This window comes from Canis lupus, chromosome 8 (genome assembly GCF_003254725.2).
Source record: "Canis lupus dingo isolate Sandy chromosome 8, ASM325472v2, whole genome shotgun sequence".
Lineage (NCBI taxonomy): Eukaryota > Metazoa > Chordata > Mammalia > Carnivora > Canidae > Canis > Canis lupus.
In genome coordinates this window covers 71,782,960-71,798,189 of record NC_064250.1, presented here as the reverse complement: position 1 = coordinate 71,798,189, position 15,230 = coordinate 71,782,960, and the positions used below count along the sequence as shown (strand labels likewise).

At 44.3% G+C, this 15,230-nt stretch overlaps 2 protein-coding genes across 8 annotated transcripts in view; one reads left to right on the top strand and one right to left on the bottom strand.

Annotated features, from left to right (window-relative positions):
* TDRD9 (tudor domain containing 9) overlaps positions 1-15,230 on the bottom strand; it is a 106,186-nt gene that overhangs the window by 89,789 nt on the left and 1,167 nt on the right. The window contains exon 1 of one of the 7 annotated variants that reach the window (XM_025442857.3): positions 14,660-14,934. The exons of 2 other annotated variants lie outside the window; for them this stretch is intronic. In XM_025442857.3, the coding sequence (XP_025298642.1) occupies positions 14,660-14,859 (200 nt within the window). In that variant the 5' untranslated portion in view covers positions 14,860-14,934. Of the gene's footprint in view, positions 1-14,659; positions 14,935-15,230 lie in introns of those variants that run through there. 4 more of the 7 variants (XM_025442855.3, XM_025442851.3, XM_025442852.3 and 1 more) reach the window with 4 other exon arrangements.
* RD3L (RD3 like) lies at positions 4,847-7,113 on the top strand. The gene is made up of 3 exons (XM_025442859.3): positions 4,847-5,379; positions 5,767-6,072; positions 6,441-7,113. Exons 2-3 carry the CDS (start codon positions 5,774-5,776, stop codon positions 6,736-6,738), a joined length of 597 nt encoding a protein of 198 aa, XP_025298644.1. The 5' UTR covers positions 4,847-5,379; positions 5,767-5,773; the 3' UTR covers positions 6,739-7,113.

Below are 15,230 nucleotides of genomic sequence, written 5' to 3'. Positions count from 1 at the left end.
GCTGCAGGCTGGCACAAATTATAAAGATTTTGGCTTTTGCTGAGATGGGTTTTAAGCAGGGACACAGAAATAGCAAGATCGAACTATTTTAACAGGATGCCCCAGAGCAGCTGAAGCAGGGTGAGGTGACAGGGGCAGACACAGCAGAAGCAGGGAGACCACCTAACACAGCAGCACAACAACCAAGGCCAGAGACAATGACAAAGCTTGGACAAGGGTGGCAGCAGGTAAGGGGGAGCCACTGAAGTATGCTGGCATGCTAGAGCTGGGTATGAGAAAACAAGAGTCAATAAAGATTCCCTGGTTCCCACTGCTGGGAAGACCAAACACACACACTGCACCTCACCAAATGAAGCTATAAAGCCAGGACAGAACATGTGGGCTGTTGTTGGGAGTCTCTGAAAGCACAGTAAGGGGAAAACAGTGGAGGAAGACCAGAATTCAGAGCACCAGCAGGCAAACCAGGGGCACCCTGCCACTGTTTACCTCTGCCATCCCCTCCTGGCATATGCAGACCCAGGCCATGGTGCCAAGAGAGCAGCCCAGAAGTGCCTTGGTGCCTCGGAGAGCAAGAAAGGATCTTTTCTCCTTTCTCTCATGTTCCAGGGGTCAGCAAGAGCCTCAAACTCTAAGGAGGGGAAATACTCTCTCCAAGAGGATAGGGTGGACCCTCACTGCCTTCTTTCCTCCTGGGTCTTCCCACTGCTCAGGCCCAGATGTGAATGCAGGCAATTGCACGGGCAGCAAACGTGTAGTAGAGCAGAGAAATAAAACCCCAGGCTTCTGGCCAGAGTACCAAAAAGGGGAGCTGACTCCGGGACAGGAAAGAAATTGAAACCCGCCCGCCCCCCCACACACACACCAAGGCCATCCATAAGCTACTGGACTCACTCCAAGGCTGTGCAAGCATGTGCTGACTCCAACAGCTCATCAGGAACTGAGAACTGAGGGCTCAGCCAGAGAATGGCCAGCAGGTGGCAGCGGGCAGGACGGACCCAGATGGCAATGCAATGGCTCTGAAAACCCGAGACACCTCGAACCCCACAGGTAGGCTGGTGAGAACTTGCCGTCTAAACATAGCTGCTCAGGATCCTTGGGTGGCGCAGCGGTTTGGCGCCTGCCTTTGGCCCAGGGCGCAATCTTGGAGACCTGGGATCGAGTCCCGCGTCATGCTCCCAGTGCATGGAGCCTGCTTCTCCCTCTGCCTATGCCTCTGCCTCTCTCTCTGTGTGACTATCATAAATAAATAAAAATTAAAAAAATAAATAAACATAGCTGCTCAACTGCATTCCCCAGAGGACCCTGCAAGCCCTAGGGTCCCAGGATACAGAACGAGGACAATCTCCAGAACGGAGCAATGACCACTTAGTTTGGATACTGGCTATCCACCCTGGGAACCAAAAAGTCTGACCCTACACATCACATCAATCTCAAATCAACTCCAAACTGATTCAAAACCCAGACACTTCTGTTTTCAAGCCTGTAAAGCTAACAATGTTCTCTGATGTTCAACAATTTGAACTAGAGAAGACCCATAAACGAGAGCACAAAAAAGGAAGTCAAAAAGGAGAAGACCAACAAAGCAAACTATCATTTAAGCTGATGAATAATGTCTCTAGAAAGGTTAGAGAGCAAAAGCAACGGTCACTCAGGAAAACACATTTGCAGCACATGGCATAGGAGTACGTTAATTTCTGTAAATTGAGAACATATGCACAACCCAATATAAACCTGATTTTTAACTTTAAAAAGTACATACATCAGTGTATTTTAATTAAAATATTTTAAAGAAAGGACGCCTGAGTGGCTCAGCAGTTGAGAGTCTGCCTTTGGCTCAAGTCGCGATCCCAGGGTTCTGGGATCAAGTCCCACATTGGGCTCCCTCTGGGGAGCCCGCTTCTCCCTCAACCTGTGTCTCTGCCTTCTGCTGGGTCACTCATGAATAAATAAAATATTTTAAAGAAAATACTAGAAAAAAATTAACACAGTTTTAGTTTTTCCTCAAATATTAACTGCATCTTTTTTTTTTTTTGAAGATTTATTTATTTGGGGGGCAAGGCAGAGGGAGAGAATCCCAAGCAGGTTCTTCTATGAACCTGGAGTCCGATGTGGAGCTCAATCTCATGACCTTGAGATCAAAACCTGAGCTGAAACCAAGAGTTGGACACCTGACCAACTACACCCCCTAGACACCCCTTACCTGCATCTTTAAGGGCCGAAAGAACGAACCAATAATCCAGAACTTTAAATCCAGTAGCAGAGGAATTAAAAACAGAAGGCTACCAGTCTCCTTACAGCAACAAGTCCTCCCTTCACTGCTGTCAAATGCTGCTGAACACCATATGAGAACGCCCTGATGGAAACATATCAAAGTCTCCCTGGCTCCCCAGTATGCCCTCAAGTTCCCCAGATGTTGTCTTCCCAAACTTATTTTCTTATGTGCTTCCTTGCGCATCTTAAAAATTTACATACAAACACACACTATGAATGCTACGGTCCTATTTCACTCCAAGTCTTAGAAAACTGTGTACCATTCAGCTAACAAGATGCAGCCCAGAAAATCAAGATAATGACCAAAAGAGAAACTCATTGGTTTCATAGTTTTAGTTTCATGTCTTCCACACAAAATATCCTAACGTTGCAATTCATTAGAAACAACTCATTTATTCAACTTACTAAAATGTTTACTAAAATCCAAGTTAGGGACACCCGAGTGGCTCAGCAGTTTACCTTCAGCCCAGGGCGTGATCCTGGAGACCTGGGATCGAGTCCCACGTCAGGCTCCCTGCATGGAGCCTGCTTCTCCCTCTGCCTATGTCTCTGCCTCTCTCTCTCTGTCTCTCTCATGAATAAATAAATATTTTTTAAAAAATCCAAATTAACCTGATTATAGCCTAATAAACATGGAGGATTAACACAAAGGTACTTTCTTACCCTGATCTCCAAATATCTACTTTCTCCATCTACATGGTAGTAAAAGCACAACTGGAATACTTAGGCTCTATGTCAAACAGTCTCAGGAGCTAGGACAGAATAAATACATTTGATAGCAACACCAGTAGCATACCCTGAGTGCTAGAAACACAAGTTTACACAAGTAACACACTAGAGGATGGCGTGCTGAATGTAAGCTGACTGGTAAGAAAAGCTCTGCGACGGCTGGACCAGAGCAGTGGTCACAATGACAAGACAGGTGCTAACTAAGTGTCCTGGGGGAGGGAGACTATCTTCGAGCAGCTCTTTGTGTACTAGCTCACTGATCTTCAAATCTCCAAAAGGACACTCCTTCCCCAAAAAGGCTTTCTTCCCTGCCGTCCCCATAGAAATGGGGGAGGCCTACAGTGGATTAAACCACCCCAGTAATCTGATCAGTCTACTGGACAAGTCATGTGCTCCTACTGTCTTCCCACTGGAAGGTCCTCTCCCCAAGGACAGACTAAGTCTGTCGTGTGCACCACTGCACCCCCAGTCCCCAGCCAGCATCAGGACACCACATAATCCACAAACATCTGCTGAGGTGACTGAAAGCCAGCAATTCCAATGGAGGGCAGAGCAGAATCTAAACAGAAGGGAGAAAGAGAACAAGAACAGAGACCAATCTTTCTACAAGTTCTAACAAATAGTACAGCCAAGGAAAACATGCTGATGTTTTCCCTAAGAAAAACATTAGATGGTATTTCAACTGGGCCCTAGAAAAGAGAGTTATGATGTAGATAAATGGAAAAGAGAAAGAATAAATACCTCAAAAGACAGAGCCAGTGTGAGACAAGTGTCAGGGCCATCAGGCCTGCCTGAAACAAGACATACTCCAGGGGAGAGTGAGAGGGAAAGTGGTAGGAAGGGATAACACAAGACTGTGGAGGGCCTTGGAAAGAAATATAGTTTAGGTTCCACACCCAATATATTGGATGTTATTATCTCAGAGGCAAAAAAAATAAAAATTAAAGCAATAACAAGGTGGTAAAGGGAGAAGTGTCAGGATTCATTGTAACTTTAGCAGAAAATCTGGTAGGACATTTCTGTCATGATGAACTTTCCATTCCTCTCCTTTTCATACTACACACAATGTAATGTGAAAACCCTCCCGTTGAAGACAATGAATGCTGACATGGGGCTTTTTCTCACACACAAGCAATAAGAGCTGCAGGCTGACCATACACATCACTCCTTATCATGCATGACATGCAGGGCTGATGTAAGCCATGTCTAATCTTTATGGTTCATTTGCAGGAAAAAGCAACAGAAAAAAATAAATGTTATAAAAGGAAAAGCCACTAGGTAGTCATCTAACACAGAACCGGAGAGTAAAAGACCTGTCCGCTCTTGAGCCAAAGACACACAACAGCTGAACAAAAACAGCACGATAAAGAGCATTATGCATTGGTACTCGCCCCAACAGTAAGTATGAGTCTCATCTTCAGTTCCAAAAAAAAAAAAAACTATAATTACTTTTTTTATATATATAATTACCTTCTTTAATGAATTAGAAAATTTTGTTTTCACCTTTATATGTTCTATTTTTCTCAACCTTAATCCATTTTTGCTATGTTTTTAAGGAAATCATAAAGCATATTTTAGAGTTACCTACCTAAGCATTTACATCCTCTGGCAATACAACTTGCTTAAATATACAAATGTAACTACTATTTTAAAAGAGAATGAATACAGAAAACCTTTACTAAATACTTCGTATGACAGATATCAGCATTCTCTATTTTCCTCAAACATAAAAAATTTTCTCAGAATGGATATTTTGCAAATCATCAAGACTGATGTGTTTTTCCAGCTTTCATTGGAGGGGACAGTGACCTGGCTTCTAGATGGCCTGAAAGTTAAGCTGAAGAATAAAAGCAGTGTGGTTATTTTTAGAGCTCTACAGGCATAAAAATACAGCACTAAACTGTGACCTACAGCTATGCACAGCAGAGCATCACACCATGCGACAGTCTTCACCGTAGCTGGGAGCACATCCGTGGTGCCTCACACTATCGTTCTCATTTCATCACCAAAGTCAGTCTGAGTGCATTTAGGACCAGAAGCCCATTGCTGCCGGCATCTTTTTCAAATAGACTGAGCAACATTCAGAAGGTAGACCATTATATAATTTGTGAAGATTAAATAGTAAGTTATTTTTGTCATTTTTTCTAGCTTACTTACAAGGTGAATTAATGAGCATTCTCTCTAAATGAAGACATCACAACCTCATTCCTAACATAGAAACTTATTTCAAATACAGTTTCAGTGGGTAAATAATAAGGCGGCTTATTCCTTCCAACGGAGGATATATCCGGGAGAACCTATGCCCAAGTAAAATACAGCTTCATCACTAATTCAAGCAAACTCTTTGGCAACAACACATCGGATTCATCGACTTACCAGGTACGCTTTACACCTTTTCTACACAAAACCTAAGTCAAAAGTATGTTTATAGATAGCACTCCCTATACGTTAATATTTTAAAGCCTCCTAAGAACTTTTAATAGCAAGTATTAATGTTATTTTTCACACAATGTTCAGTCTGGAGATTATCTCTGACTTTGTATGTTTCGTTTCTGCTTAGCTACATAAACATTTTCAAACCTTGGTTTTTGGTACTGACCTACTTAGAAAATGAAAAGCTTTAATCCATGCTCTAATCTTATTCTGACCTGCATATCTAACCAGTGAAAAACTCATGCACTTTTCTAGCAAATTTGTTGTAAAGAAACATATTTGCTCATCAGGACCACATTTTATGCAAATAAACAAGTGAGAATATTTCCATAGGCTAAAAATGCCACTTTTTGGCTGGATGAAATGGCCAAAATATGATTCCTACAATCCCACACACTATCCTGGCTCCGATGTAGTGACAAAGACTCTGCTTCGGGAATTAAAGTGGCATCTGAAGGAGCGAGAGAGATTAATACAAGAGATCGAAAATGAGCAAAAAGTGAAAAAAACAGGTGTGGATTATAACTGGCTGAGAAACTATCAGAATCCCCACACAACCATCCCAGCTACTGAACAACGACAACTTGAAGTCCTTTGCTCACAAATTCAGCCTTGTCAAACTGGAACTATTCTCAGCAGGTAAAAATACTATGTTCTCTTTTGTGATATTTTGCTACTGTCAAGTCTAAGTTACTCATACATCTAGACTAGAAATTGTATTCTATCATATAAATTCTTTAATCATGTGTATCAAACCCAGCAACCAAAATCCCCAAGGATAGGCTGGACTAAAATATCCATTGACATCTTACTGGCTAGGAAATATTTTTAAATCACAATCAGAATCTCTTTACTAAAGAAGCATAATTTTAAATAAATGTGCAGATTACTCAAAAAGGTGAGCAACCACTATACAGGGTTACATTACTTAAGCTTGTATTTTTGGAGATAAACAGATGACAAAAGAAAATTTCTGAATTGAATATTCATTACTGGTTTCCCTGCAGATTTCGAGAAGTTTTAGCAGAAAATGATGTACTGCCATGGGAAATAGTCTACATCTTCAAGCAAGTTCTGAAAGATTTCCTAAATAGTACTGACAAAGGTAACCAACAAGAAGGCCCAGAAGAGTCAGGGAACACGGACTGTCCTATTCCTTCTGTGATTCCAGGTACAAGCTCCAGGAGTTCAGACAAAGATGAAATACCCACCATTTCCAGTTATGTGGACAAAACCACAAAGAACAGGTTCCCAGCATTCTCACATAGAATATGGAACCTACCATATTATTATCCATCAAGTTAAGTTACTTATAAATCAGAGCAGTTTTTATAGCCATCTTTAGAAGCAGAATTCTTAATATTAATACGAAAATGTAATGTAATGTAATTTCTCTGTTGCAAAGTCAGATGTTAAGTAGTTTTTAACTATGCATTCTGTGTTTAAAGTGCTCCTTTTTTATCCACTCTAAAAATGCAATGTTTTATTCAACTGTACACTTTTAACTAAAATGATTGCTAACATTTTGAAAAAAATGTTTGAAGTATTTTCTTATACCTCAAACACATCTCACAAGAACAAGTATGGACTGGACAAATTCTGTGTGAAAATTAGACATTAACCTTAACTTTTATTCTGAAAGGAAGCTATGTAGAGAATAAAATAAATGATTGATATGAATCTTACTTTTACAATAACACAGAACCCACTCCAAATCAGTCATTTTCAGTGGGGAGGGGGAAGATGGGCAGTGACAGAGGAAATAATGCCCAGTTGAAAGTCTAAGTAGTCCTTTCCTTCAACACTCAGATTTGTTACTAATAACGTTTTAATCTCGGTCTACATTATCACATAGATATCAATGGGAAACAACAACAACAACAACAAGACTTGGTTCATTGAAAATAGCAAATATTCTGGGGCACCTAGGCAGCTCAGCAGTTAAGTGTCTGCCTTGGGCTTAGGGCATGATCCTGGAGTCCCAGGATCGAGTCCCATATGGGGCTCCCTGCATGGAGCCTGCTTCTCCCTCTGCCTGTGTCTCTCCTGCTCTCTGTGTCTCTCATGAATAAACAAAATCTTTTAAAAAAGAAAAAAAATATTCAAGACTAAAACTCAATACACACTCTAAAGAAACCTATCTGACTTTTTTCCTGGATTCTTGTGCAATATCTACACCATTCTGAATGGGGCCCAATTAAGTCTTTAATCCTGTCATACATGGTGTCAACCTGATCGGTGTTTCATAAGACAAAGTAAGTGGAAACCCAGCTCTAAGTGGATCTAAAAGACCTCTCACTCCTGTTCCCTTTTGATTGTTTTCATGAGCTATCTATGGCTCTTCAATCACCATAAAAGTCTTAGAGTGGAAACTATGTGAGGTAGAGCTAAGTGTCTCCAGAAGTGCATGATTGCTTACTGTGCAGTGAATACAGAACAAGAATTTTAGTATATTGCCCTAATGGTGAGAACAAAATTTGTTTTAAACGTGGAGTCTGTCTATGAAATGCACACTAGAACTGGCCACCTCACCATGTGGATTAGGAGATATAGACCAGAAGGATGCCCCAAACACTATTCTCCCTACAAGGCACCTCCATCAGCCACCACACGAAGTGACCAAGCCCACCACACTGTTGAGAGGCACCATTCTCTGTCCAGACAGGAAGAAGATGATTTTAAGTTCCTCTTGTCCAAAGCTTTCTGCAACTGAAGAAGATGCAGATAGTTACATGGCCCACTAGTCCAGGAGAACAGGAACCCTATGCTGCTCTAAGTCACCCATGATGTAATCAATTCCAGAACTAGACTCTAAAGGGGAATGGAAGAAATAAACTGCATTTTGGTATGCAAAGTCTCCATCTCTCACTTTGTTTTGGCAATATCCAAATAACCACGTTTCCTGTGAGAGCACTGGAGTATGTAATTTAAACTACAGTTGTTCCTAGAAAATCTACAAATCAAATAGATATTTTAACACAAATAATTTCCTGAATATTAACAGATCCCCATTCTGTATGTTGAACTGCCTATAGTACCTACAGTTGGCAAGAAGATTAAGGTAAAAAACATGGGGGGGGGGGGGCTGCAAATGGAGAATAATACTAGGAAAGCTTCAGGCATGTTTTATAGAGAGAAGCTATTGATGTAGGGGCTAAAAGCTTTAGCTAGGAGGGCACCTGGGTGGCTCAGCGGTTGAGCATCTGCCTTCAGCTTAAATGTGATCCTGGGGTCCCGGGATCAAGTCCCACCTCACGCTCCCCGCAGGGAGTCTGCTTCTCCCTCTGCCTATGTGTCTGCCTCTATGTGTCTCATGAATAAATAAAATCTTTTCAAAACATAAAAATAAAAGCTTTAGCTGGGAAATAGTGAGGTAGGTACATTAATCCACATAGAAATACTCTGCATATCTGCACATAATAAGCTCTCACAAGCTATCGTTATTAACCAGCCCAATCCATTTAACGATGCTAAAGTCGTTCTTCCACATGCCAGGCACTGTGAAAAGCACCGTGTATATTCCCTCACTCAATCCTTACCTTAAAAGTGGGTAGTATTATTCCCACTTGACAAATGAACACACAGCCTTGGACACATTCAATGTCTTGCCCAGTATCAGTGAACAAGAGGGCAAAGATTCAGGTCAGGCCCCCTGCATGCCTCCAGCCCTCCCTTGTCTTCTGAGCTCCAAATGCATACAGTCAATTGCCTACTTGACACCTCCTTTTGGATGCCCCCAGGCAACCAGAGTCATAGAGGTTTGTTTTTTAAAAGAACAAAAATCAAGAAAGGAACAAAGAATCAAAACACACATACACAAACAAAAAGCATAGCTCCTTAAACACAGCACTTCAGCTCAGTAAATGACACCACCACCAAGCCAGCCAATTCTAGAAACCAGAAATATCAAGATCATCCTGGATGGTGGAGGAGCCAAAAAATACCCCATAAACAAAAGACTTGGGGCACATGTTAAGTGCTTTAGAGGAGGAAGAAAACGTTGAAAGAGATTAGAGAGGCAGAGAGAGGAGGTGTGGGAGGACTCCCACAGCTGTGGCGGCCACAAGAGGCCTCTGTAAGAAGTAAACATCGAAACAGGGCCCAGAATGATGGGGGCAGTCATGGGAAGAAACTGGACTGGGAAGAAACTGGACAGGGAAGAGGGGGACTGCTCCAGGAAGAGGAGTAAATGCAGAAGCCCCAAGGGCAGAAATGAGCCCAGTGTCTTCAAAACACAGAAAAAAAGCCAGTGTGGCCAGAGCGCAGATTAGGCAGATGCAAGACGGAAGAAGGTCTGGCAAGCCATGAGAGTCTATGCTTTAACCGCATTGCAATCTACTCACAGAAAGTTAGTTACACATCTACTCAAAGAACTTTAATAGGAGTAAATGTTTGCTCATTTGTTCATTCAACCGATGTTACCTGAGCCATCTATCTCACGTCAGGTATTCTAGGTGCTAGAATAAATTGTTGGGGGCAAGGATGGAAGCTAGGAGAATAAAAATAGAAGGCTTTTGCAATAATCCAGGAATGAGATAATGGTGGTTTATTTAGTCCAGGATGGTGAAAGTACAGTGAAGTGTACTCTTATTCTAGAAACATTGCCTTGATATTTTCATTTGCATTGATATAGTTGCCTTGATAGTCTCATTTGCACTGATTACACTTACTCATACACACACACACACACACACACACACTCACTCACCTCTTAGGGAAATCAACTATGGTCAAAGGAGTAAGGCTAAAAAAAAAAAAAAAAAAAAAAAAAAAAAAGGAGTAAGGCTGATTTCATGATTCAGTCAAGGCAGGAAAGGACAAGGACTCCACTCTCATTTCTAGTATATCATAAGCACCCAAGAATTGGGATCTACCAAGGTGCTTCATTCACACAAACAAGTATCTGGGTTTCTACTGTATGTCAGGCCCTGCACTAGGAGGTGGAGATTCAGTGACAATCCATTCCCTCACAAAGTTGTTACATGGGTAAAACAACATAAGGCAATTCCTTTAAAAAAAAAAAAAAAAGATTTATTTTTATTTATTTATGATAGAGAGAGAGAGATTGAGAGAGAGAGAAGCAGGCTCCATGCCTGGAGCCCGACACGGAACTCGATCCCGGGACTCCAGGATCGCGCCCTGGGCCAAAGGCAGGCGCAAAACCGCTGAGCCACCCAGGGATCCCCAACATAAGGCAATTCCATACAAGTACTGAGACAGGCACAGAAGGAATACTAGGAAAACAGCTGTTTACTTAAAGGGTTACAAGACTGGGCAGCCCCGGTGGCCCAGCGGTTTAGCACCACCTTCAGCCCAGGGCGTGACCCTGGAGACCCGGGATCGAGTCCATCAGGCTACCTGCAAAGAGCCTGCTTCTCCCTCTACCTGTGTCTCTGCCTCTCTCTCTGTCATGAATAAATAAAACCTTAAAAAAAAAAAAAGAGGGTGACAAGATCACTCACTTGGTTTTCCTCAGAGCCTTCCAGCTGTTCCTTCTCACCGTCCTTTGTTCATTCCAGCTTGTCAACCTCTCAATGTTAAAGGGCTCCAAGCTTGGGTCCTTGGACCTCTTCTCTCTCAGCTTTCACCCCCTAGGATCCAGCACCCATAATGTGGGTGAGCTCATCGGTCTCAAAGCCTCTAACCCCCCAAACATCTGGCTCCAGCCAGGTTTCTTTCCTCAACTCCAGACTGCCTACGTTTACTGTTATCTACCAGTGTTGTCAGGTTAACGTGTTCAAATCAAACTCCTACTGTTTCACCATACACCAGCTCCTCTTGCAGCCTTGCCTTTCTCACTAGATGGTAACACGTTCCAGGGCCCCAGCCGGAAACCTTGGTGTCACCCCGGATTGTTTCCCCACTCAGGTTCTGTATCTGATCCAGCTACAAGGTCCTTGCCTTAGGAATGCACCCAAACTGCACTACCGATTACCATGTCCACTGCCACAGTCCTGGTCTAACCTATCACCCTCTCTCTTCCTGGATGATAGAATAATGAGCCTTCTCCAGAGAAACAAAACCAACAGGCCTTGTGTGCAGATACACAGAGAGAAAAGGGAGGAGGAGATTTACTTTAAAGAATTAGACCCGCTGTCTGGAAACCCAAAGAAAAGTTGCAGTCTGAGTCTGAACGGAGTGGCAGAACTCCTCCTTGCTTCAGGAGGTCAGTCTTCGCTCTAGCCAGGTCTTCAACTGATTTGGTAAGGCCCACCCACAATTTGGAAGGTAATGTGCTCTACTAAAAATCCCTCAACTTAATTTCATCCAAAAAGTATATTTACAGAAACCTCCAGAATCATGCTGAACCAAATACAGGTACGATGGCCCAGTCAAGCTGACACAGAAATGGTGATGTCACAGATTATATCAATAGACTCTTCCCTGATCTCCCTGTTTCTGCCATAGGCCCCCTTCAATCCATTCCACACGGCAGTGACTGTTACAGCCAGGGGTCACGTCACAGCTCTGCTCAGGACACGAGAGAGCCCTCCAACGGTTCCCCAGCGGCCTCAGATGAAGCAGCAAAGTCCTCTGTGATTTCAGAGACAGTTCTGGACCCAGCTCCATTCCCTCTCTGACCTTGCCTATTCTCTCTATGGCAGCCACTCCAATCCAGTGGCACATAGATACAGGACACTTTAATTAATGGTAAAATGATCTAGCAAATTAAATCTGTTAAACAGACAAAAAGGTCTTTAAAAAACATAGCCTTTGTGAGTGAACAGAAAATAAGAATCCTTGGAGAATGACACATACATACATGAACATCTGTGCAAAGCCCAGATACTGAAAAGCAACTCTGGAGTCAAACATCCATCCTACGTAATATAGTAACATGAGAAATGAGGGTAAGTTTCTTAACTTACCTGATCCTCGACTATAAAATGGGATTTCTCTGGTCTGTCAGGACTGAGACTTGTCCCACCTGTGTCCCCTGACACAATGCTCAACATGGCAGGCACTCAATTCACGTGACACATATTGAGAAGGAAAAACTGAATTAGGTAAAAGAAACTGGGTAAAAAATCACCAGATGTGATTATTTGAAGTGTTTATATAGGAAAGTTTTCCCTGGAACAAAGTATACTTTAAGGTGCTAAGGGGTCTCACATTTTCTATTTCTCACTCTTTTTTTAAAAAAGATTTTACTTATTTATTCACGAGAGACACACAGAGAGAGGCAGAGACACAGGCAAAAGGGAGAGGCAGGCTCCATGCAGGGAGCCTGATGTGGGACTCGATCCCAGGTCTCCAGGACCACGCCCTGGGCTGAAAGTGGCACTAAACCGCTGAGCCACCCAGACTGCCCCTTACTTTTTTTTTAATACTAGTGGTCACTACTCACATGACTCAAAGTTGATTTAACGACTCTTGTGGACTGAACTCCAGAAGCTCAACGCAAGTATCTGAGCATCGCTGTGTGCCAGCCAGTGTAGTTGAGACTGGCTTTCAGGTCAGTTCACCCTAAATCAATCCCAACCGTACTAGTGTATTATTTTCTGTTGTTACCCTAACAAATCACCAAACTCAGAAATTCAGCAGCTCAAAACAACAAATTTATGATCTCACAGTTTCTCTAAATCAGAACTTCAGGTAGAACCAAACTAGATCCCCCGCTTAAGGTCCCATAAGGCTAAAATCAAGATGCTGGCTGGGTAGCTCAGTCGGCTAAGCCTTTGACTCGATTTCAACTCTGATCATGACTGAGCCTCGGGTCAAGCTCCATACTGATCATGGAGCCTGCTTAAGATTCTCTACTTCTGTCCCCCCACTATGCATCCCTCCCCCGAGACAGTCTCTCACTCTCTCTCTCTCAAGTAAATAAATAAAAAGTTGTTGGCAGGACTACATTCACTCCAAGAGGCTCCATTCTGGTTGTTAACCAAATTCAGCTCCTTTATGTTGTAGGATGGAGTTTCCCATTTCCCTAATAGCTGTCAGCTGGATCCCATCTTTGCTCCCAGTTGCCCACATTCTTCTCCTGCTTCCTTTTGGCCCAGTCTAGCAACAACTGGTCAAGTCCCTCTCATGTTTCAAATCCCTGGCTCCAGTCAGAAACGGTCTCTGCTTTTAAAGTTCATGTTATTAGACAATCCAGGTAATCTCCCTATTTTAGGATCTGTAACCTAAATCTGTTGCCGGTATAATATAAGGTAGTCATGGGTTCCAGCGGTGTTCTTTGTTGAGGGGTGAATCATTCCACCTATCATGACTATTAATCACAGGAAGTTAGGCAAGCTACCTTACCACCCAAGTCTGTTTCCTTCAGATTTCTACAAAATCAAGAGAATGCCATCAATCTCAGTGGGTTATTTCAAGGACTCAGTAATACAGCTGTATTTGAGTGCCTACTACAAGGTAGAACCTCTGGTTACTAGGTATGTGGTAAGGTCCCAGGATGGGACTTCCCGAAGTACTACACATCAGGCTCAAAGCACTACACAGACAAGCAAGCCTCGGCATTATTTGCCTGTCTCTAGTCATCTGTTTCTAGTTACCTACAAAAGTTGAAACGTTTACAGCAATTTTACAAAACCCTTTTGTATGCTAAATATGATAGTATTTTACTTTTAAGATTTTATTTATTTATTCATGGGGGGGGGGGGGCAGAGACACAGGCAGAGGGAGCAGCAGGCTCCATGCAGGGAGCCCAAAGTGGGACTGGATCCCGGGTCTCCAGGATCACATCCTGGGCTGAAGGCGACGCTAAACCGCTGAGCCACCCGGGCTGCCCTGTAGTATTTGAAATTCAGCTTGTGTTTTGTCTGTTCTTCATTCCGTTACTCTGAAATTTCATTTTTCATTAATTTTTCAAACTCTTAGTCCACAATGGACTAGAAATTTTAAAAACTGGTCCTGTACGGTTATAAGGACATTTAAATCTGCACTTTCGGTTCCTGAAAAGTGCCAGAATTTACTTCCACTACCACAGTGAGTTCTTTAAAAGCAATTCTGCTCTGCCCCTTCCAAGCTGGGGAGGAGCATCAAAGGAAACGTTTGCCACAGCTTTACTCCTACTCGCCCAAACCTGGAAGCCAGCCCGTGGCCGTCCGCGCCCCCCAGCTGCTCTACAAGATGACGTCTACTAATGGACCCTGAGAAAGGGCCCCGAACCCTGGACTGGCTCTGGACTGGCCGGCCTGCGGGGGGCGGCGGGCGGGGGGACCGGCTCACGCGGCCTGGGGGAAGGCGCCCGCCTCGCGCACCCCCCGCCACGGCCTACCTCCTGGGCGCCGCCGCTGCCGCCGCCGGCTGGGCCTGGGCCGCGGGGCCGAACCTGGGGGCCGAGTCCCGGCGCTGCGCCTCGTCCCTGGCCGCCTCGGCCGGGAAGGCGGGCGGCGAGCCCAGCAACTCCACATCCGTCACGGTCTTGCCGATGGTGAACCAGTCGTTGATCTGGTCGAGGGTCAGCTTGCGCAGCATGTCGCCGGCCTGGCGTCGAGGCCGCCTCAACTGCCCCGCGGAGCGGCGGGAACAGACGACGCCGGGAACGCGACCTGGCGACGGCGGGAACGTGGTCCGGCCCCGCCCCGCCCAGGCCCTCCAATCAGAACGCGCCAGCGCCCCCCCACGTGACCCAAACCTCGTGCCGCAGGCCCCGCCACGCCCAGGTCCTCCAATCAGAACGCGCCAGCGCCCACCCCCCACGTGACCCGAACCTCGTGCCGCAGGCCCCGCCACGCCCAGGTCCTCCAATCAGAACGCGCCAGCGCCCACCCCCACGTGACCCGAACCTAGCGCCGCAGGCCCCGCCACGCCCAGGTCCTCCAATCAGAACGCGCCAGCGCCCCGCC

Coding starts and splice junctions, on each gene's coding strand:
- RD3L (XM_025442859.3), top strand. CDS start 5,774: ATGCCACTTTTTGGCTGGATGAAATGGCCAAAATATGATTCCTACAAT. Junction 6,073..6,440: donor ACTGGAACTATTCTCAGCAG/GTAAAAATACTA, acceptor GTTTCCCTGCAG/ATTTCGAGAAGTTTTAGCAG.